Here is a 24,786-nt window from a genome sequence, read left to right as displayed (position 1 = left end):
TTTCAGTTTATTCCATGCAGACTGCAGTCCCCCAGCTTTTCCATGGCTGGATCCCACCTGTCATAACGATTCCTCAGCTCGCAGGTCACCATGTCAATTGAAGTCTTCCCTGACCATTCAATCTATTATAATTAGCAATGCCCCACTCTCGCCACTCATTGGTCTCCATCACTTCAGCTGGTTTTGTTTCTTCATAATATTTGTCATTATCTGTAATCACTTTTCTTCATGTGTTTGCTGGCTTATTTTCTCTCTCCTCAAACCAGAGTGTAAGTTACGTGAGAAAAGGGGTCTTGTTTGTCTTCTGTGCCCCTTTCAACTCAAACCTACAACATTACCTGCATGAATGAATGAGTGACATGATCCTATTCCTAGGTAAATCCCTAGGTATGGCAGAGTTATTTAAATAAGATAAACTGTGCAGCAAGAGTCCCCCAGAGGATCACTGATGTCTAGAGTTCCACCACATTCCTCACCTATTGATATTAAATGCAGCATTAAGAAAATGTAGAGCTAGACCCAATCATAAAATGTATGATGGTCTTCAGTAATGTAGAAAATATAGAAGATTGGCAAGTGGGGAAAGAGCTGCCTTCCTAGTCTCAGGGGAAGAGGATAATTACCCCAACACTCCATGACTAAGAGAAGCCAGTACCTCAGCTTCTTTTTTCTTAAGGACAGTGCGGCTGCCAGCAGTTTGAGGCACATCCAGTGTTTATGCGAAAGGAAATTTTGTAACTGGAGTTTTTAAAAAGAGAAAAAAGATGGGGTTGGGTGGGGGGTGCTAAGTGCTTCCAGCCAGGGAAAACCAACCCTAGGATGTTTTTATACAGCTATATACAAACACTCAACTCAGACTGTGGCTTCTGCCTGCAGGTAAATGTCCTTTGGAATATATTACTTACCTGAGATTGACAACAACTCTGGATATACTTAGGGAATATGTGGCTTCGCTTTCTTTTAAAGATTTATAGTAAATATCTATGGGGCTTCAAACCATGACTCATGAGACACGCAATTTAATTTCTTTGAGGATGTGGACCATGTCACTTGTTCACTCCGTGGCCCTACTTGAACCCCTGCTATGTTGGCTGCACAGCAGACACTGACACTTCCTTTCAGGGGAAGTTCACTGAAAGGAATGAACACTGGACAGCAAGAAAGCAAGATCTCCTTGAAGGGATAAGATGTCATAACAAAATGACTTTCTCCCTTTCCCAATCTTTAATGCCAAGAACTGTTTGTACTCTTTCTGTGAGAAATCAACAAAGAGGATTAGGTAATACAACGCATCTCTGCTAAAAAAAATCATTCAGTTTTCCTCTGGCAAATCTATATTTATTTCTCTCTCTCCTCCTCAACTTGTCTTCAGGTAAGTGGTTAGAGATTATTACACAAACACTAGTCTTTCCTCAAAGAACTTTAATTAAGAGTTAGAATACTTAATAACTAAAAGCAAACAGGAGTTCTGCTTTCAATTCTCAGTTCTCTCAAATTCTCTGCAGCTATAGTATTTCCCCCAAATCAGTGCATTACAAATTCAGAGAGGTGAAAAGACTATTTCATTTCATTTAAAAATGTCAAAGGAAAACACCTTGAAAAAAGACTTGTAGCAAATATGACAAACTGTTAATTCCTTTATTATATGAAATGAGAGCTCAAACGAATAAGATAAAACATTATGTGCCAAGGAGATAAATGAGTAAAAGACTCAGAAGAGGTATTTTAAAAGGGAAATACAGCTAGAAAACTATCCCACCTTGCCAGTAATCTTAACAAAGAAATTTAAAATGTTTGTTTCTAGTCTATAAAATTATAAATAAAATTAGAAATCTTTTCCTCATTTTTTTTTTAAAAAATAGGACATTCTTTGTTCAAACAGAATATCACTATGAAGCCCAAGCAAGTTGGGTTTCATCAACCGTATTTGACAGGGTGGGCCATGGAAACTGGCCTATTCTCCCTGTTCTCCATCCTACAGCGACTTTTGAGGAAGCTTAAAAAGCATAACGTGTTTTAGGTGTTACCCACGTAAGTAAAATGTAAGCGTTACTGACTGACAACAACAACAACAAAAACAACTAGTGTCGGGCTTCCCTGGTGGCGCAGTGGTTGCGAGTCCGCCTGCCGATGCAGGGGACACGGGTTCGTGCCCTGGTCCGGGAAGATCCCACATGCCGCGGAGCGTCTGGGCCCGTGAGCCATGGCCACTGAGCCTGCGCGTCCGGAGCCTGTGCTCCACAACGGGAGACGCCACAACAGTGAAAGGCCCGCGTACAGCAAAACAAACAAACAAACAAACAAAAACAACTAGTGTCTAGTTTTCCATGAAGGACACTGGAAGACCACTATTTTTAATACCACTCAGTATCAATAAGAGACTGTGCAGTGGGCATACTCCCACATTGTCGATGAGATTCTAAATCACATCCACCACTCTGAACAGCAGTCTGGAAATACGCCATAAAAAAATCACCAAAATACCCATGCCCTTTGACTACCTTCACTTCTGAGGCCCTACAGAAAAAAATTAATGCATGAATCCAACCATTCAATAGATACTTACAGAGCAAATGATCTTGCAAAAGTTAATGTTGCTAATAAAGGATGAGAGGAAATAAGAATGGCTGGGGGCATGGTCTAGAAAAGCCATGAAGAAGTTCATTAGGTAGTGCTTACTATGTCCTATACTGAAGGAGGCTTTCATTTTACTGGAGGGCATTAATTCCTTAAATTACATAGTCCAGATATCATATCATCAAAGAATACAATGAAAACTATAAGAGAAAATATGTAGCTTGTGGCATTATAATTATTCTACTGGGAATCCTCAGGTAAGACCACAACTTTGATACTGGCAAAATCTCCTGGAGGAAAATAAAGGTCTTTCTGGGACTCCTTGTCTTAGCTATGGATGTCGGGAATCTTTAGCTATTTGAAGTACTCCTGACCAAAGAAAGAGGAAGGATGGCTTCTCCCACAAGGAGGCAGGTCAGGAGTTAGATGGAAGGTCTCTCCATGGCAAACTCCAAGCTTAAATTTACAAGCATTTTGTAAATAAGATTATCCAGTTTCAGATTCTTCTCAGTGTTATCTCTCCTGTGTAATTCCATATCTTTAATAAAGTCTTATTTAAATGCCTCCAGCCTCGTCTCAGTTGTGCTGTGGGTAAAGAAAGGCAACCTCTGTCACCATCCTTCAAGGGCGGCTGGTTTTGATTTGATTACAGGCTGAGAAACTTCCTTGTAGCCTCAAGAATGCTTAGACAATCAGACAGTGAAAAAATAAGCTTCTCAAAATACAAATGAGACCAGGAAAAGGACAACAACTTCTGAGGGCAAAAAAGCAAACGAACTAATAAAGACAAGCTTTAGGCTAATGCAACTGTCTCTGCGGGTCTATTTTCAGAAGGGGGCAATTTATCAAAAATTCATGGAAATGATTGCTTGAGGTGGTGGGGAGACAAGTGCAAATCAAAGCAAAGTTTCTTTTTAAGTTTACAGCAAAACCAAACAAAAAGATATTCTGATGTAATCACTTATTCAAAAGAAAACAAATAGAGAAACAAGTATAATCATTGTTATTAGTTTTTGTGTGTTATTTAAAGACCAGCATTTTAAAAGATGATCTAATTCAACCCTTGGAATAACTGCTTTCTGTAAACACAAAATAATTTCATAATCAGATGCATGCTATGTTTACAGAAATTTTAATCCGTCTAAACATGAAGTGGACTGGATTGCCAGTCTGTCTTCTCCTGCCTCAATATAAAACACATTAGTACATTCCTGATATCTTCCTTTTATTTTCTCTGACTTGTTTTGTACTCATTTTATCTTGGGGTTTTGCATACATCTTTGTAAGTCAGTTAAACTATGTTCTGGAAGAAAGTGGAGTATAAGCAAAGAAAAACTATTTTCTCTCAATTATTTTCTTTTTCTTTCTGAAGTTACGTTTTCTCTCTGACAACGATTACTCTTACCTTAGGTTGTTTGCAAAGGTAGCGACAAAGTTCTCCAATGTACTGAAACACAGTCACATTATACTTTTTGCAGTCGTTCCAAAATTGGCTTGCTGAAAATTTCTTCTTTAACACACAAGTAGCACCTACAAGAAAAGGTATAAAAAGGCAAAAGGGAAAAAAAATTCAAGGGCAGAATTAACATAAAACACAAATGATGTTGCTCTGTCTAGAACACTTTTGCTCACTTTCAAGGCTTTTATAAACCATCAGTGGCCATTTATATCAAGCTCATTTGAAAACATTAATCTGACAGTCCAATAAGTCTTTTAAAAATATTCATGTTGTAATTTTATATTTTGACCGTAGATATACTTTTTGCAATATATGGGATGAAAGAAGCAGTCAAAATATGTAGGAGAATTACAAGTATTAGAGCATAAATATAGATAAGGTCATCCTTGCTCACAGAAACCAAGAATATTCACTTACTTTCAACGTTGAATATATACATAGTATTCATTTTTAAAAACTTTTAAGCAGTCTCAATATAGTTTGAGATTGAGAGCTGGTAAGGTAGAGTTAGGATGAAAGCACCAACAAAAAGGTTCATTGATGACTGCTAATTTTAACAACCTAATTTTAATAACAATGTAAGTCATATGAATATGTTCCAAGGAAAATGCTAATGTCTTGACCCTCATCTTTATTTATTGTGGACATTGACCATATTTTAAATATACTATTCTATAAGATCACTTTATAGTATTTTAGACAGACATAAATAATGGTGAATTATCTCTGTATATTATTTCTGGACTAACCAGTAACAGACACATAATCTCAGCATGGTTATGAATGGAATCTACTGAGTCACCAGCTCTACCAACTGACTTCTTGGGTATCTGGGGTACACTGTTTGCAAAGATAGCCTCAACAATTTCTCCTACGCCCTTACCTTTGCAGTGTGAATTTGCCACCCTTCCCTTCAAGGAGTGGGGTCTCTTTCCCCACTCTTCAAATCTTGAATTTAAACTGGCTTGTGACTTGCTTTGATCAACAAAGTGCAGGTGAAATGATCCATGTTACTTCCGAGGAGGCTAAGACTTAAGAGCTACACAGCTTCTGAGTTCACCCTCTGGGAAGGCTCCTACCACCATTTAAGGGCAGGGGCAGCAACCACTCAAGGGTGAGCGACCACATGGAGAGGGAAGCCCTGTCTACAGCCAGATCCAACCACAAGGCCAAATTACTGCTCTTTCCACTTCAGGCATACACTGAAGTATGTGATGAAATTGTGTCCTTTTAATAAATATTTTTTTTATAATTGTATAACATGCACACGATCACTCTGAATTCTACTGATAGAGAGTTTTGCACTTTAATGAAGGCAAGTTCCAATTATTAGGCATTTTGAGAACTTATGAAACAGAAAACAAAAGCTTACCTAACTCAATACATCCACCAATTCCCAGGAGAGATCCTGCACTGTGATACAGAGGAAGGGATATATAAATGATGTCATTGGAAGTACAACCAAAAGCCCATAATCCAGCAGAACTCTTCATAGCCTGCAGCTGACAAATCACAGCTGCTTTTGGGAGACCTAGAAGAAAAGAAAGAAAGAAAGAAGGAATAGAATAGATACTATGCTGGTATCAACTACAACAGCAGTTGAGAAAAAAATACATCAAAATGGTCTATATCCTTGGTAAAAGGGGCCATACAAGTGTCAGCTACAACTGTAATTAATCTCTAGAATCTTAGATCTACCCAGAAGGATTAAAACTATAAAATTACACAGAGTTTGAGATCTTGTAAGGTTCAAAGAGCCATATCTGCTATAAAGATGCCAAAAATATATCATTCTTTCTCTGGTTCAACATATTTACCGAATAAAGCCCAAGTTGTCATGGGTTTTTGGTGACAGCAGCACATGTAGCTATGAACCCCAGTCTACAGTGACTTCCAGACACTCACCAGGGTGAGCCTCAAGTCCGCCTTGCTGCTGCACCTGCTTTGATATTTTCTGACAGGGTTTGTGCTCCATTTCCATTAACTGGAAGATCTCATACACAAAATTGGCATGATCTTGCCTACCATCCTAACCAAAATTCATTTATTACATTTTTTCAAAAGAAGTTTCTGTGGCTTTTCCTGATAGAGTGGCATCTCACACCCTAAAAGAGTTTATTGTCATCCACATGTACTGGGAATCCCTCCAAAATTTCTTCTCAAAGCCATGTATAAAGATTTTGAGTGAGACTAGCATCCTTGATTCTTGATAATGCAATGCCTTTCTCTTCTTCATTGAGAGAATCAAATATTTATGCATTTTCTGCTTCCGAGAAGTTCCCACCTACTGCTCTTCAGTCACCATATTCCCTACTTTCCATATTGTTCCTGACCTCATGGCAACCCAGCCTTAAAAATAACTTTTCAGTTGGAGGTATGTCGAAAAAAGAAGGATGCTTTATCTAGTTATTTTCCACCTGTGTGCTTATGTCACTCCTGTAAAGCACTTTAGTGAGCAAATTAGTCATGTTTTCGTTCCTAATTTGGTTAGCTTTAAATGAATAATGATCTCATTAATTTATTATTAAACCATTCAAGGTACTCAGACTTTTTGATAAATGAGACAACAGATAGGAGCTTATCCAACAAATGAAAGTGATCAAAGGTTCATGGAGTTTAAAGTTTTAAAGAAGGAAAGAAGAACCAACAGAATAAATGAAGCGTGTTAAAACTGCAAGTTAGAGTCCCTTCTTGGAAGAGTTAGAAAGCACATTAACATATTAAAGCTTTCGACAAGCCCAACAGTACAGAAATGTTACTATTTTTTCAATGATGTTTCTCAAGCTCATGTGGTCATAAAGCCCCTTTACAACTTTTATTTCCCTTCTTTGTAGACATGAAGGGACATGCTGTGCCACATGCTTGGAGAAATGCTACCTTAGATGGTCTCTGAAGTCCTTTGTTCTTCTAACCTTCTATGAATCCCTAGCATTGAAACTCCCCACATGTCCGCAGATGTGAGGAGACCACTGGGATAAGGTCCAGGCGTAAAGGTGGGAGTGAGGCTGTGTCCAGTGAATTGGGGATTAGCAGGAAGAAGGAGGAACAGATGATATCAAGAGAAAATCAATTTAGGGGCAGGGATGAAAAAAATCTGGGGAATTTGGGGATAATTTTGGAAAAAGGAAAAAATCCATAAGATTAAGGAGAAGGAGAGACAAAAGTAAATAGAGACGTAGATGGTGATAGCAACTGGCCCCAGGCACAGCGTGGAAGGCAGTTCTGTCTTTTTCCCCCTCTCACTACTTACCGGAGTGGCTGAAGGCAAGGCTGCTCTGACCAGGCTTAAATAGCCTTTCCTAGAGATCTTCAGGCACCTAACCAATTTCAGTGAGCAACAACAGAACCAGAAGTTGGCAGACTGAACACATACATAGGCCAAAAGAATGGAATTGGAGATGACAGCAACACAATTTTAGAAAGGCAGATGGGGACTTCCCTGGTGGTCCAGTGGGTAAGACTCTGCACTCCCAACACAGGGGGTCCGGGTTCATCGGGGAACTAGATCCCACATGCATACCGCAACTAAGAATTCACATGCCACAACTAAGACCCAGCGCAGGGAGGGAGGGAGGGAGGGAGGGAGGGAAGGAAGGAAGGAAGGAAGGAAGGAAGGAAGGAAGAAAAAAAAAAAGAAAGGCAGATGGACAACTGGTGACTGACACAGCAGACCCAAGAAGATGAAACCGAAGCTGAAGCCTTGAAGAAAGTTGGTTTGCTCCCACAGAACCCCAGCGAGGCTCAGAAACTTGATGACCAGGTACCCCCCCCAGGTGGAATATCAATATGGAACTATAAAGAGGGAGCTAAGTGGGAGTTATGTTTAAGAAGCAATTCCATCAGAGTCATAGATAAGGGAATCACCCCTTGTTCATCAAGATCTCACAGAATCTCCCAGGTCAAAGACATGTGAATGGTATAAAAACTGACCTCAATCCTTTCCTTTCTCAGAGACATTCTAAGTCTGTTCCTGGGTCCATGGATATAATATTTTGGTGAGCTTGGGCAAACAGGACTTCACAGTAGTAAAATGATTAGGCAAGATTCAATATAATCCAAAATGATCCCTTATAACCTGCCTGAAAGGGCCTATGAGCAAACTCTACTGCCGTCATCTAACTTTTCCAAGTCTCATTTCTTTACATCACTTCGTAACTTGCACCAACACCTTCATCGTTATCAACATTATAAGATTTTTATGTGAGAATCAAGTGATTTTTATGATAATAGGTGACATAGTAATATTAATTCTCATGTTCATTACAATTATCATCACTTAATTCAGCTCTGGGTTTTGAGTTGCAAAACATCAGCTTATATTAGAGACAGAGAACAAGAGAGATGCTTTTAATAAAAAATGTCAATGAAGCCTCTAACAAGGCTCAACGTGAGACAGGCTGGGAGCTGGCGCCTGGGATCCTTTATTGGAGTTGCTTCACCTTGAGCAACAGAATACAAAGAAACTATAAGGGACTAAAACTTATAGTGCATGCACAGTTGAGGCAATTATGAACAATAAAATACAAAAAGGCCACAGATCAACTGCCATTTCTGAGGTGCCCGGAGCAAAAGCAGGGTACTGCATGTGATCCCTGCACGAAGTACCACCAAGGGGGTGGGCAGAACACCTAAGCCACCCTCCAGCCCAACCCACCCACCCCCACCCTCACCCCATTTAAGGAACCAGTCCCTCCTCAGGGAGTAAGGGCACCTGTTAACTTGTTTTCACTTCCTCATGTGCAGCATGAGTCCCAGTAAAGCCTAGCATGAATCCCTCATCTGACCTCTTATCAATTTCTGTTGAGTAGAACCTAATCAATTTCTATTGATTAAAGAGTCCAAGGGCCCTAGTCAGTAAAAAAATGTGATTTTGTTACATTCTTTGATAGCTTTGTATTTCTAAAGCATGACATCTACTATATGCCTAATTCTGTATGTTGCTCTGCTCTGATCTCTACAAGACCCCATGTTGCTCAGAACTTTAAGCTAACAGGAGAGGCTATCTGTATAAATTTCCCTGTATAAGATCATTCACAATCCAAATTTGGAAGAATGTCAAGAAATGCTTTTGATATTTTAAAATGCAAAAAATAAAATAAAATAAAATGACAGCCCCAGATTGCTTCCTCCACACTGGTATAAGATCTGATGTGTATTCTCTGGAAAAAGATGAGCCTCTGGAAACACCAGGAAGAAGAGAGGTTGAACAAGTAGGGAGAATAAAACAAAGTCTGCATCCTTCTCCAGCTCCCTTTTCACACTTGACTAGTTTTCCCTTCAGGATTTTTATCTGAGGAATCTAAGGCGCCCAGAAGTAAAAACTGACAGTCACGAATCTCCCAACAAAATGTCGTGAGCAATGAAACTAACCAGCCCACAATCCCACTCAATCACACAGAGCTTCTAGTTAGGATTTGGCTTGTTTTTGTGTGTGTGTGTTTTGGTGGCTGCATTTTAAATATGCACAGCCAAAGGTCACCAGATACTTGAGAAAATCCTCTAGGGTAAAGAACAGAGAGCAACATAAAACAAAAGATAAAAGGATGTCAGAGAAAATAGAGACAGGGTAGAGAGGAGAAATTTTCAAAAAATATTAATATTCTGAGAGATATGAGACGATGAAGTATCAATAATACAAAAATAACATGCTACAAAATGAGAAATAGTAAGAGAACACAAGGGTTAAAAGATAAATCTCTCAAAAAGTAAATCAAGGGGTCCCATCAGTGAAAAACAGATTTTTTTTTTTGGCTGACTGCTAAAAGCTAAATTATAGAAAGTCATCTCTTGTCAAAAGGTTTACACCTTCCCATGTTGGTTTTAAAAGCATGTCAAACAATCCACATCAGATGCCATAAACGTGAACTGCAAGAGGAAACGGTACAATCTTAGTGAATGGGAACTGGAATCAAAAGGGTTTGCTGTCCTTCCTAGAGTGCTCTAAAATGTCAAGGCAGTTGCTTGTGTTTAACTGTGAACAAATAAAAATTCATTGTTTTGCACTTAAAAAAAAGTAAATCAAAAGGTAAGAGAAGGAAAATAGGATATAAAAGATTAGAAAATTAATAACTAAGTGCAAGGAGGCCAATCTTTAAAAAGTTAGAGTTCCAAAGATAAAAGAACGAACAAGCAAACAAATATAATAGAAGGAGGGAATGGGCAGAAAGAATGGAAATAAAGAAGGAAAAAGAAGAATATGTAGACACCTTTAAAAAAAAAAATTCAAGTACCTAGACTTGCAAGACATGAGTTTCTAGATTTAAAAGGCTTACAAATTTACCAGCAAAATGGATAAGTAAGACTGGTTCCAGTACAAATAATCATGATATCAGACTACTGAAGGCTAATAAAAGATTCTAAAAATCCCCAAAAAGAAAGAAAGAAAAACAATACCAGGTTGCAAGTAAAGTATTAGAAATCAGAAAGAAAAAGACTTCTCAATATGTGTATTGGAAGACAGAAGATAAAAAAGCAATGCCTTCAAGCCCCTGCATCAATATCATTTCTAATCTAGAATTCTATACAAAGCAGTGTAAGGGTAGAAAAAGACACTTTCAGGCATATAAGGACTTAAAACATACCTGCTAAATACTCTTTATCAAGCAGCTAATGAAAGCAGTGCAGTGATAAAATGAAAAGCAAACTAAGGAAATGAATTTAGAATCTAAGAATCAGGGGATCAGAAAAAAAGAAAAGAGTTGAAGGGAATTCTCAGGGTGATGGTGAGGAATGAACCCAGGACAGTAAGACAGCAACATGTCAAGACTGGAATCATAGGGAGGAAAGCTCTGGGAAGGGTGCAGCCAAGAACGTGGCCTTGACAGAATACAGACCAGCTTTTCAACATCTAAAGGTGAGTTACTTTTTGATACAGGGTTGGGTACGAACCATTTATAGGTGTATAGAAAACTAAGCAAGCAAACTAACAAAACCAAATGATTAATCCAAGGCTGGGGAGAGTTTTACATGAAAGGAAATAAATATAATTTTGTTATACTATAGAGCTCAGCAAGAAATAGTATTTACTAAGTTATGATACTGATACCAATCAAACAAAAATGTATGATGAAACAATATTAGGGTGATATTGGGGAAAGAAAGTATCTGCACCAGAGAGAAAGAAATGAGTGGAGGGAGAGAGTGGTAAAGAAAGAAGATAAAATCCTCACCTTCCATTGCGGAAAAGCAGTACGTACTTTTTAGTAGGTATCTATTAAGTATCCAGTAAAATACTATTAATAAATCTATTTAGATAAATGGAGGTGATTACAGAAGGAAAGATCTAAAAAATACTGAATGTAATTGGTTTCAGGATGGAGAAATAGAGGGGTAAGCAGGGTACTTTTCTCTAAAATTTTTAAAACTATTAGAATTTTTCATCTCTGTGCTGTATAACTTTAATACAAATAAATATCAAACAGAAGAAATTAATAGCGCTTTTGCTTTCAGCCTGTTGTGCAAATGTATCAAACACTCTGGTTTTAATCTTCAAGAACAAAAGATGTTAATAGTCTGCTCCACACTATTCTCTTTTGGGGTGGGGAGGGGGGTCGGAGGGAGTGGGGAGAGGTAAAGATTGTTTTGAAGAGCAGAGTCACTTTCTATTTTTACAAGAAAACACAATAAAAACAAATTTGTCAAGTACCTTCCGTTGGAAGTTTTCAAAGCATATAATTTCCAAAATTTTATTGTCTCTTTCAAAGTCCAAAGTCAGTCTGAATTTATGCTGGCGACCTGATACCTATTAGCATTTCCTAGTTCATTTATCAAAGCTGTTGCAAACAAAGTCAAAAAGAAAACCATAGTCTACTCTCCAGCATAGAGATCATTGTTAGCCTCCAAATAGGAAAAAGGAAAAGAAAAAAGTAAGAAAATTTTACTAATGCAATAGTAGTTTTGCTTACAATACTACCTGTGCGTAAGAAATTAGTACCAATATTTTTAATATGCCTCTATTTCAAACTTCCAGTCATCTTCAAATTAATTACAAAAGCTTACTTAGACTACCAAAGATATCATTCAATTTTTCTTAAGAATCAATTAAGTTTAACATTTCTTTTGAATTCTCAGGTAGTTTCACATTCTTTGTGTGTGTGTGTTGTTGTTTACCTAAAACAGGGAAAGTTTAGTGACTTGATTCTATTCTGTATCCTTCCTCAAACCTGCAATGCCTTCAAGATTTCCTGTTTCTCACATGTTCCAATCAACTTATGCAAAACGAGGAGAGCCAGCTACAGGTGCTTAAATTGCAGCTACACTTGGATTGTGCTTAAGATTTAACATTTTATACAAGAATGAAGAAAACTGCTTTCAAGTAGACTAATGGATTTTTTTAATCCAGCAGGATAATTAGAAACTACTTAAACTAATCTTTTCATTTTATACATTAGGCATCTAAGGGAAGCTAGCAAAGATCCTGCCAAAGAAGCTGGCCAAATTCCACACTCTGAGCAACCGGGTTGGGTCAAGTCTTCACACATTCCTGTGCCATTTGTATTACCAAACTTGAAGAAAATCTTTCCACATGAGACAATGGCCAAGTGAACATGGTGACTCGTCAAGTTAAAGTTAAAACAATTACCTTTTTCATCCAAGTTTGGGAGTTCAAAGATCTAAGAACCCCAGGCCTTCTTGGATGCATGCATTCTGAGATGTCTGGTGACTATGAAACCGAGCCCCCCTAAAACCAAGTTCTCTTACCAACTTTATGATTAATCTCTCTACATCCAAAGCTTTGTTCCCTTTCTTGTCCCCTCTGATCTCAATTGTGGGCTAACTGAACAATAATCAACCAGAGTCCGATGACTAAAATTGCTCTTGCGGATAACATTGTTAATGTACTAAAGTAGCTATTATACATATCATTAACTAAAGTAGCTATTATACATATCATTAACGTGTAAACTCGGGTTGTTTCTCCAGGGTGAGATGAGCTCACAGACCCTCAGGCCATGAACCACCTGGTCAGAGAGTTGTAAACCAGAGACAGCCTGACTCCCCGGAAACTGTCACAGAAATGTCACAAGCTGATGATTAACCCTAGCTTCTTTGTTCTTCCCCTTTAAGAAACCCCTGACTCAAAGATCAAGCTGGAGTGGATCTGAGGCTGGGCACCCTGCAATAAATCCTTACTGGGCTACAGACTCCCACTGTCAGAGTTTGGCTTTCTGTGTCAAGGGCACATGAGTTCTTTGCTCAGCTACAACTACACATGGCAGAGATTTGCCTGAAACTGCTGCTTTGCAAATACGCTGCATTCTTCTTAAGTTTCAAGAACAGATGTATCTTACCTGTTGTTCCAGAAGTGAAAATATAAAGATAAGGAGTCTTGAGGTTTGAGGCAACATGGTGGCTATGTGGCACCTGACTGTCAGATGCTGTGCTCAGCTTTTCTTTGAGTGAAATTATGCCTTGTGGAACAGACTCTTTCATTGCCCAAACACTGATATCTGCTGGGAGGCTCGGAAGGATCTCTTCTATAGTTTCAAGCAAATCTGAAAGCCAAAGGGTTAGGAGTAAGTAAATAAGACATAAATCTCAAAGCACTCACCTTGTGTGTTCTTTTGCATGTTGGAACAGGGATGATATGTAAATACAACGCTTACTTCCTTTTCATGTTGGATAAGTAACATCCCAGCCATTTTATGAGTATGTTTCAACATGGCCAACAGAAAGGAAAATGTAGTTATTACCTGATTTAATCAATGCAAATAGCCCAATTCAAATTGAACTTTGGAGATTCCATTATCCGGATTGTGTTTTTTTCCCAACTTTTAAATAAAACTCTATTTTCATACTTTGCTTTACATTTAAATTCAGGACACTGCACTAAACATTCTCCTTGAAATACAACTCAGTAGCTCATTATTCCAAAAAGTCATCTGTCTGTCACTGTTTAGTTCTACTATAATGTAATGATCCAGGAGAAACACCTGACTGGATTCACAAGATTATGGCTTAGAGACCATTTCAGAGTGAAAAGTTAAATGAGGAGATTCAGAGATGCTCTTTCCTCTGGATTAGAATAATTGAAGGTAAAAGGTCTTTGAAAGCAAAAGGAGAAAAAGAACACCTTCCAGAAAAGGCAGTAGAATCCACAGTGCACAGCAGGCTATGACAATGGCAGGTGAGAGCGGGCTGGTGAAAGCAGAGCCTGTGTCAGCAGCAGTGGGATCCAAGGCCTGGCTAGAACCCACATCAAGCAAAAAAGAAGGCAGAGGAGTAGAAAAGCCAGAAACACGGGTGTCTTCAGGCATGGAGAGCTTAGGGGTGCTCACAAGGTCAAGGGTCTGGGTTGAAATTCAGACTGGAGAAAGGAAAAGGGATACTTCTCTCAGGAAGCATCTACTGTACACATTAACAAACGAGCAACTGTGGAAGGGAGACTGTGTTGAGTCACTCTGGGAGATTGAATTAGACCTTCTTAATTTGATCTTTAATGTAGGAGAAACTGTCGTCTGTCCAGGAGGAGGGTAGTAGAGAAGGAGGGAGATGGAGAGTGGGTGCAGGTCCTGGAGAAGGAAATATTCAGCGTGAAGGTATCTAGCACTCTATGGGGTACAAAAGAAGCAGAGCATTGGCATTCCTTGGATGAGGTGGAAGCGATCGAGGCATCATTTTTTTTTTCCAGAGTAGAGAGACAAACAGTTATTTATATTCTTTAAGTTCTTTTAATATGTAACACTCCTTTCCTTTAACATGGATCTTTAACAGTGAAGATCCACTTTCAAGTTCTACATGGGTGCTCCAGTTTTATTATCGTATTATAATACATCACACTTTTCTAAGATAAAAGCGATTTCTGAGTGCTATATTATTTATCTTAAAATCTACATTAACATCCACGGGGATATTAAGCAGTGGCCTTTTAGAGTTAATGTAAGGAATGCCAAAGATTACCAGCAACCACCAGAAGCTAGGAAGAGGTGAGGAAAGATTCTTTCTTAGACTCTTCAGAGGGAGCATGGCCCTGCAGATACTTTGATTTTGTACTTTTAGCCCCCAGATCTGTGAGGGGATGAATTTCTGTCATTTTAAGCTACCCAGTTTGTGTTATTTTATTACACCAGCCCTAGGAAACTAATTCAACCAAGGTCACAAGTTGGTGGACAGAACTGTTAGTCTAACCTAACTCTAAAATCTATATATTACCTCATTAAAGAAATCAATGATAAAAAATATTATTAAATGTAAAATATACCCTGGTCAGAATGATAAGGTCCATATAAATAAAACCTGTCCATCTAAATAATTACATTTTAAAATAATTTTTAAACAAAAAATAAAAAATAATCACCAGATATATTCTATTTTGAAGCTGAATTCAGGGTGCTGCATTAAACATCTTCCCGGAAATGTAAATCACTGTCTCGTTATTTCAAAAAGCCATCTGTCAGCCCTTAGTTCTACTATAATATAAAACATTTGAAAAAAACTCATGATTTACCTCCTCAAAATCTATAACCCAAATTGTTCACAAAGAAGCGGCAAGAGAAATACATCAAATAGGACTAGGAAATTCACAAGAAAACCTGCAAGAAAACTGCAAAAACACAGAAAAATGATAAGGAGTTGAAATATCAGGGTTGGGGAGGCAAACTGGGGCTTGAAATTTTTTGAGTTAATTTTTATTTCTTTAACAAATTCAAATAAAATAACCTGTAAGATTCCAGAGAAAAATCTATTTGTACTGAGCATACACAGCATGCTGCTGTATACAGATTGTTTTGGCGAGAAGGAGAAGTGAAAAATTACAAGGAATGCCAGGGGAAGGACGAGTCATAAATAAATGAAAAAGCAGGACAAGCACATGATCTGTACTTTGTATCTTCTTTTAACTTTTAGCACTAGATTTTGTTTAAATGATTCTCCTGGGCATTCTGAACATATAAGGTTAAGTCTCTGACTTGACCCATTTCATTACCTTAATTTCAAATTTCTCACCTGGAATTGTAAATTCACAGCACAAACTTCATGTATTCTTAATAATATGTGTGTCAAAATTGGCAAAATAAGTACAAAGAAAGTTACAATATGATTAACTGTGGTCCCAAATCTTTGTTAGAATTGTAGAGTCCAAAAAATCAGAGTACTTAGAGTGATGACTTTTACAAGAAAAAGGAAGTGAGTGGATTTCCTAGGAATCAGAGGAGATACAATTTAATCTCCTTCATACATTACAATTAAATTGACTTAGCTGAGACATTTAGAATTATCAAATAGAATTTTATCTAACCAAATTATTTCTTCAATAGTGGTAGGAAGTGTGGATGAGGATAGTGAAAATTGAAATAAAAATTTGAAAAGTCTTGTACGGGATAAAGAATCATTATTTACTTATCACTGTCAATCTTTCTTAATCAAATGGAAAGTTTTAGTGTCATTTTGCAAGTTAATTTTAAATATTAAGTCCCACCACAAAATAGCATGTGTTTAAATACTTCATGGAAACGTGTTTGTGTTTCAGGAAGATTTACTCTTTAGTGAAGTGTCCTACCATTGAAACCCATAGAACTGTAAGCATCTCAAAATGATGCCTGTCCTACTCCATCCTTCCACTGACTGTGCCTGGCACACACACCAGGTGCTGGATATGGAATGGAGCTCTGTCCAAGGGATCCACTGTAGGTGCAGGTCTTATCAGTAAATTACCATAAGAAAATGAGACAGACGACAATTATACGAGATTTAACAAAGTCTGCACTACAGAAGACTGAATCTCTCTTTTCAAAGCAATAGATTCTTCCAGGAAATATGCATATGCAAGGCACTGTGTTAGGAGGGGTTGCAAGCATAAAAAGAGGTAAATTATGATCTCTGCTTACAATCTATTAGTTCTGTTTGTACTAATTAATTTCTTGTTTCTACACCATTATTATGCCTCTTATTCACATTTCTAAGACTATGAAATCAATGAGTAAAAATGTAATATATTCCTCTAATATGCCATTAGTGTGAATTATGTTATTCATTCTGCATTAAATACTCCTTTTTTGGGGCTTCCCTGGTGGCGCACTGGTTGAGAGTCCACCTGCCAATGCAGGGGACACGGGTTCGTGCCCCGGTCCAGGAGGATCCCACATGCCGCGGAGCGGCTAGGCCCATGAGCCATGGCCACTGAGCCTGCGCGTCCGGAGCCTGTGCTCTGCAACAGGAGAGGCCACAACAGTGAGAGGCCTGCGAACCGCAAAAAAAAACAAACAAAACTTTTTTTTAAAAATTGAGGTATAGTTGATTTACAATGTTGTGTTAGTTTCTGGTGTACAGAGAAGCGATGCAGTTATACATACCTATATATTCTTTTTCATTATAGGTTATTATAAGACATTGAATGTAGTTTCCTGTGACCTTGCTGTTCAGCTATTTTATATATAGTAGTGTGTATCTGCTAATCCAAAACTCCTAATATGTCCCTCCCCCCTTTCCCCTTTGGTAACCATAAGTTTGTTTTCTATGTCTGTGAGTCTGTTTCTGTTTTGTAAATAAGTCCATTTGTATCATTTTTTTAGATTCCACATATAAGTAATATCATATGATGTTTGTGTTTCTCTGACTTACACAAATTATTTTTAAATTATCTTATTCTACATAAAACAAACTAATAGGTATCTCAAAGGTATTGCTTGTAGCTCTTAAAACACTGGCAAACATTTAACTTTAAACTTTTATGTGTTAATACAACTAATGTGAAATTCATCTGCACAGGGTTCACTTGAGCTTTCCATAATGCAAAGCAATATTCACACAGAAACCAAAGTGAAGTTATAGATCTCATCACATGCTCATAGTTACCATCCTACTGCTTAAGAGCAGCTCAACAGGTTTCTCAAAGAACAAGTGGGTAGGCTATGGTGTCTAAGAAAACTGATGCTTAAGTAAGCAATGTCCTAAAGCAACGTATATCATGATGTAGGTAACAATACTTCTTATCAGGCCAGAAACTAATTTCATCATCAACAATGTGCCAGCTATTTTTACAAATATTAGTTTATTGATAATCCTAGAAAGTACACTGGGGCATAAGCCTTTCAACTGTGATAACATATTCTTCCCTGAAGCACCTTTATTAACTGCCCTGAATACGAGCACACAAGTTTGTAAATGGGTTTATGGGTTTTCACTTTCAGCTGTCCCCACATCTTTTGGGGAGTAGACAGTGTATTTATTATTGGCAAAATTGTGCAAGAAAATAAAAAGTAGAATACTTCATTTGACATTATTTCCAACACATCTCCTATTGCCAGTAAATAATTATTACTCAGATGTGTGTTTCTCCCATTCAGCCTTGCCACTTCTCTGAGGAGGCACAATCCCTCTTTAAATTGTTTTTGCTCCTGTCAGTATTCAAGCACCATTCCCTCACAGTAAACACATGTTCAACATATACTGTACATAAGAATCCCAGGGTCGGTATCCTCATGATCACTGAAGAAAATAACACATGCCTAGAATACTACCGTTTCCAACTAGTAAACCAGGAAGCCACTTAAACTTCCAATCAAAATCAGTTATTTTCTTTTGGAATGGAGGTAATCCTTGACAGAGCTGAGTCTAAAACGGGAAAAAAAATTGCAAAACAGCCATTCATTCCACTACACATAAAAATTAAAATAGATATGTGAGGCTATCATAGTACATGGATACAATACTACAGGTTCACATGAGCCATGTCTTATCTATCCGAATATGTATCACTTTCTATAGAACTTTCTCCAGAATTTAAAGGGTCTTATTTTTCCTCTACCTCTTCCTTTCGGTCTTTGAAAAGAAGATGCCTTTATGGTTGAAAGTCATTTGGAGAATTACAACGGCTTGATTGTTAACTGGAATATTTGCCCTGCACAGTCTGAATGCAACGAACAGGGCAATGCTGCATGCATTACTGTGAGTTTAGAGAGCTGACATAGGATTGTGCTTCTTGTGAAGAGAAACACAAAACCCTTCTGAGAATGTGGAGACACAAACTACTACTGAATATAAAGTAAAAAGGTTCTGGATAATATCAATATATATTTTTTAGTTATCCACTTATAATTATAATGATTTAATATGTGATATATTGAGAAAGGAGAGAGTGCAAAATACACACATGCAAGGAAATCTGAGATTCTGTGGATGTTTAGTCTAAACACTAAAGACTACAAAGTCTAAAATGCTTTGACTTTTGGGGAGTCATGATTCTAACATTTAGTGACATTGATATAAAATAACACAACCAGAAATTCCATTGATATATCTACTGCCAAAATCAGCTATCAAAAGAACAGCAGAGGGACAATTCATGGGCAAAAATAGGCAAGTAAGTAAACAGTTAATGAATGCCCAGATGTACCTTACAGTTTTTCATTAGATCATTCAATCACCTATTCATTCATCTAGGCAATAAATATTTATTGAGCATCTCCTTTACACTAAGTTCTGAGAATTTAGCAGCAAACAAAACAAACTTCCTTCTCTAAGAGCTTACATCTGAGTTCTTGACCTATTCCTCAGAGCCACACAAATATCTATACGTGAATTGGCAAACAGATCTTTACCATTCCATTGAGTCACTGGGATAGCCACAGCATACAGTGACTGAGGCCAGAGGATTGGTGGGAAAGTGATGAAACAAAGCAGACGAATGGATGGAAAATGACAGAGAGAGAAGGAAAAGGAGCAGGGCAGAGGGAGGGGTGGAAAGTGAAGGGAAGAGGAAAGGAAAAGATGAATGAGAACAAAGACAAAGGTATACCCAACAGGTTTTGAGATTTAGCATCAGAAAATCCAGGCTCCAGTTCCCATACTGCCTCTCCTAGAAGTAGGAGCTTAACAAGATTACCTGCCCACTCCCAACCATGCTTCCCTCATCTTTAAAACCAGGCTATGGCTGTGGTGAGGATGACATAAGATAATGTGTCTAAAAAGCAGCTTGTTATTTACACAGTACTTTAAAAATGGAAGAGATTATTATTTATTATTAGCATTATTCTTATTATTGCTAAATATGTCAAAGGATATAATTACAAAAACTTTTAAAAGCCATACACAAACATCTCAACATTTTTCTGTTTGTTCCAAGTAAAGAGAAGAGCATATCTAGGTGGATGATAATCTTGGCAGCAGGCACTATTTGCAGTATCAGAGTTGAAATATTGGGCGGAAAGAACTAGGTTTAATACAAGACTATTTAATTTTCAGTAAGTGCTGAAATTTTCCAGGGAATGTTGGGATGCCACCTGATACATCTTCTAAATGAAACTATACAGATATAAAGCTTTTTTGCAACTATTTTTGAATCTTCAGAATGAGAAATAGGAATAATAGTTTTATAAACATTTAAATTTTTTCTAGTTATCTGTGCATGAAAAACCTGATGTCTTAATATTGGCAACTTTAATTTTACTATTTTTATATAACTGGAATGCAATTTTTTTCATGGTTATATCAAAAGGGGATTAACAGAGCCAGAAACCATTGGGCTATAGTGTATATAATACAGCAGAGTCTTAACATCAGATAGCAGGTTTTGAGTCTGCTCTGTACCTACTAAGCTGCGTCATCCTAGACACCCTAGATGAATTTCTTTCCCTTTCAGTTTCCAAAATATAGCTCTGTGCCTGCCTCTCAGAATCACTGGGAGTACCTTTTACACAGTCAGCCTTGAGTAAATGGCAACATTCGTATTTCTGTTAATGACAATTAGAGCAAGAATAACATCTATTTCCCTGTTGGCTTAGTTGATACAGACAGAACTATCAAGACACCTGCCATGATTAAAACGTCACCTATCACCATGGACCACCTTGGACAATATCTGGCCTGCCTATAAAACCTGTTTGACACTGTTTTTATATAATTTATGAAAAATAACATTTTGCTAAAACACAGCAAAGTGAAACGTTAAAGGTCCTATCCCAAACAGATAGTCCGACTTACTAGTCTTTCTTACAGCTAACACCAAATTAGAATGCAGCAGCAAAATCCAAATGAGATCCCTTAGTAAAAGCCTCCATGAACCTATAATGATAACAGCAATTATGTTAATTCACCAGGGATTTACTTCGTACATACTAGGCACTCAGCTAGTCACTTTACAAAAGCTGTCATTTAATCCTCAGAATTACACTGTGAAGGAGATGGTATTATCATCATTTTACAGCTGAGTAAAGCGAGACTCAGGGCAGCTGATAATCTTATCTTCAATCACACAGCTAAGAAGTGGCAGATCAGAAGTGAAACCTGGGACTGTCTGGCTTATCTTGATCTAAACCACTTGACTGGTCTTTCCACCTGATACACTCTCCCTGGGAATATAATGATTTCATAATACATCTCCATTAGAAACATCCAATGAGAATTTAAGACCTCTGAAATGGAAAGTTCTAAAAGCTATATATATAAATTGTTCATGGATGAGACGCAAGATGCCAAGAATACAGTTTTCAGGGTAAGAGCTTTAAATACAAAAAAGTGACCGTGATCTAAGCTGTGCTGTTTTACAAAACAAAACAAAACTAGTAACTAATAAAAATAGAACTGTCCTACCTTTGAAAAACATAAGCAGTTTATGTATTTTGGAGGTATGCTAAAAAGAACTGTTACTAGGATTTGAAGTTGATTTCTCCAGGTACCTACTTACTGAGCAAAGCAATTAAATGTTTTTGGCTTAAAATTCCAACAAAACCTGACTGGTAGTGGTAAAAACAAAAACAAGGAAACTATGCAATTAGTTATTGGCAAGCAAAGCAAAAACTGGCGCAAGTAAAACTGCAAAATTAATTGGTCCTAATTAGGCAAAAACATGGTCAAGAAAAAAGTTTGAAAACTCTGTTTTGAGAGGTAACCAGCCCTATGCACTTCAAGCCGAGTCCCTCAGGATATGGGACGTTTCTCAGGTTGGCCTCAACATCATGGCCACAGAAATCTTTTCAGAGATATCGTGGCCCTTCTAGTTTGCTCTTCTAAAGGGACTTTATGGCTTTACTAATTTTTTGCACAATTTAAGGTTTAGATTTGCTCCAGAAACTGCAATCTAAATTAGAATGAGCAACTAAAATGTCAGAATATATCCAGAGATGCACTGTGATAGTTTTCCCTGCTGCATTCATATTATCACTGCCCCTGCACTAGAGGTAAATATTGCTTCACCATGTTATCAAAATTCTGTGTGACTCCTTTATCCTACTTATTGCTACAGTTCAGAGAAATTTTATCTTACTAGTTAACTTCCTTCCAAGGTGAAGAGGAGCTGAATTTCAATCTTGGAGGATATTACCGTTGAATGGAAAAAAAAAAAAGAACAAAAATACACAATAGAGGCCTTCTGGCTTCTCCACTCCTATAACATAAGATAAAATCAGTGCTTAAGAGTAATAAGGGATAGATTGGGAGTTTGGGATTGACATGTACACACTGCTATATTTAAAATAAAATGCCTTTCTATGAAAAAAATATCATCATTAAATAAAAAGAGTAAGCATTTTAGCTATTTCATCAGGTCACAAACTGAGCTGGAAGGACAACTGGAACAAGCAAAAGCGAAAGCCTTGAATAACTAACTTTTCTACTATATACTGCCTAATTCATTTTCATGTGATGTGCAATTATTATATAATAAAGGTTACACGGAAGGTACTGTACTTTAGACACCACTGGTAGAAATGTAGATTCCCCCCCCCCCATATTTCTCTGTGAATCTAAAACTTCTATATGAGGTGTCAGTATATATCTATTAACCTAAAATACTTGAATATTTTCACTAAGGTCCTTGCCATGATCCTCCTCATGCTCCACCTTCCTACCCCCATGCAAGAAGCATAAGCATAAACCATTTAGATTAAACCAAAGCATCAGTTTTCATACTGCACTTCCACTTTGTTATGCAACCCATCTTACTAGGTCCTTCATTAGTTAGGCACTCAACCAAAGACTTTTCTTTGTAGTTCACTGTCAGTATATTTATGCAAAGCCTAAATCGAAGGGGAGCGGGAAGAAGGTTAGCACTTACTGAAATAAAGAAAATGATGCACAGGTTGGGGTGGGAGAAGGGAGAGAAAGAAGCTGAGAGTCTGCCAAGAGCCCACCACTGGCTGGGAGGTGGGAGCCCAACCTTGCCAGGCAAATCCTAGCTTGCAGGCAGTGCAGAATAAGAGCAGACATGAAGACTGGCATTCATGCACTTGCGATTAAACATGTTTTTTCTGCAAAGGCAGTCAACCCGGATAATGTTACTATTCGAGGCAGTAGGTATTCCACAATGAAATCAGGATCACTTTCCTCCTCGTCAAATAATCTTGTCAGATCTGACAAAATTTAGAACTTACCAAACTCTATATCTCTGCGTTCTTGCACTCACTGAAGGTATCAAGAAAGGTAAAATGCGCGCCCTTACCCCTCCCCGCCGCCCCCCCCCACGCCTTCGCTAAAATAAACAGCAGAGATTTCAGAATTCTTCAAAAGCTGTGCTAATAATTAGTAATTTACAACAGAGAAAGTGATTGAAATGGGAGAGGGGGAATTAAACCATTGGCATAGAATTATGAAACTATTTTGTACCCTTAACATGCACACTTCATCACACACCCAGAATATTAGTTGTGAACTGGTTCTAACAAAAAAATGAGGGGGCAGGGGTAGGAGGCAGGGTTGCCATTCTGCACAAGCCGACCACACCCCATACTCTACCTGCACCCACCACGAGGGCCCTGGGCTCACAGCTGCGGATGCAATGCAGGAGGGAGACGTAGCGAATGTTGGAGTTGAGGAAGGCCACCACGCAGCCCAGCTTGGCCAGGCCGAACCACACGTGAATGAAATCGGGCTCATTGCTCATCAGCAGAGCCACGGTATCGCCCCTTTTCAGCGTGGAATGGTTCAGGAAGACATGGGCCACTCTACTACTCCTCTTGTCCACATCCTGATAGGTGTAGATGTCTCCCTCATAGATGATGAAAGGTTTCTGAGGCTGCTTCCTGGCATGCAACAGGAATTTATCCAGGACAGTGACCAGCTCCCCTTTCAGTCTGTACATCTCCATCCGAAGTCCACAGCGTGCCACCTTCAGCAGGTACCAGAAGTCGTCCCAGAAGTAAGGGTACAGGAGTTTCTGCATGAAGCTCAGGAAGACCATTCCAGCCCCTAGTCCTGTTAGCCATGACAAGAGCATGGGGGCCACAGGGCCAGAAGGCAGCTCTGATCCCGGCCCTGCCATTGTCCTCTTCTAGGTGCACCTCTCCTCGGAGACAACTGGTCCGCAACGTGCAAGGCTAGCACCTGCAGCTCGTCCCAACCTTTCCGGGAAGAAGGGAATCTTGCGAAACAGAATCAGAAGTTTGCACAAAAGTCGCCCCAAGGAGTGCCGGGGATCAGGCGTGGGACACCTGGTGGATGAGCAGACAGCCCGTGAGATAAGCTCAGGGCCTCGGGATCTATGAATCAAGCACAGCCCCCTCGCCTCTGAACCCCGACGGCGGCCCACGCCCTGCGGCTTTCTCAGGCGCCTGCCAGCCCTCCCCGGGCTGGTTGGGTCAGTCCCCGGTGCCTTCTAAGCCCCTGAGCAAACCCCACCACGGTCAAGGGCAGATAGATGCCCTCCTCGTCGAGGTAGTCTTTCCGGTGCCTGCAACTTGGAGGCTGAATTCGAGCTGAGAGAAGCTGGGGTGGCGACTGCTCAGAAACGCACCGGCTTCTCGGCTTGATCAACCACAAACCGCGTAGGGTGACGCGGCCACACCTCCGTCCCGGGTGTCCCAGGTCTCGTGGGATCCGGG

General features: G+C 38.7%; 1 protein-coding gene across 1 annotated transcript in view; it reads right to left on the bottom strand.

Moving 5' to 3' along the window:
- Positions 1-24,586, bottom strand: part of SLC27A6 (solute carrier family 27 member 6) — a 71,332-nt gene extending 46,746 nt beyond the window's left edge. Inside the window, exons 1-4 of the mRNA XM_065873330.1 lie at positions 23,702-24,586; positions 13,327-13,530; positions 5,409-5,567; positions 3,983-4,107 (exon numbers count right to left, since the gene is read on the bottom strand). Coding sequence (XP_065729402.1) covers positions 3,983-4,107; positions 5,409-5,567; positions 13,327-13,530; positions 23,702-24,227 — 1,014 coding nt within the window. The 5' untranslated portion in view covers positions 24,228-24,586. The remainder of the gene's footprint in view (positions 1-3,982; positions 4,108-5,408; positions 5,568-13,326; positions 13,531-23,701) is intronic.
- Positions 24,587-24,786: the final 200 nt, after the last annotated feature.

Source organism: Phocoena phocoena, chromosome 3, assembly GCF_963924675.1.
Source record: "Phocoena phocoena chromosome 3, mPhoPho1.1, whole genome shotgun sequence".
Taxonomy (NCBI): Eukaryota; Metazoa; Chordata; class Mammalia; order Artiodactyla; family Phocoenidae; genus Phocoena; species Phocoena phocoena.
The sequence above is the reverse complement of the archived record's forward strand: the minus strand, read 5'-3'. Positions and strand labels throughout refer to the sequence as shown.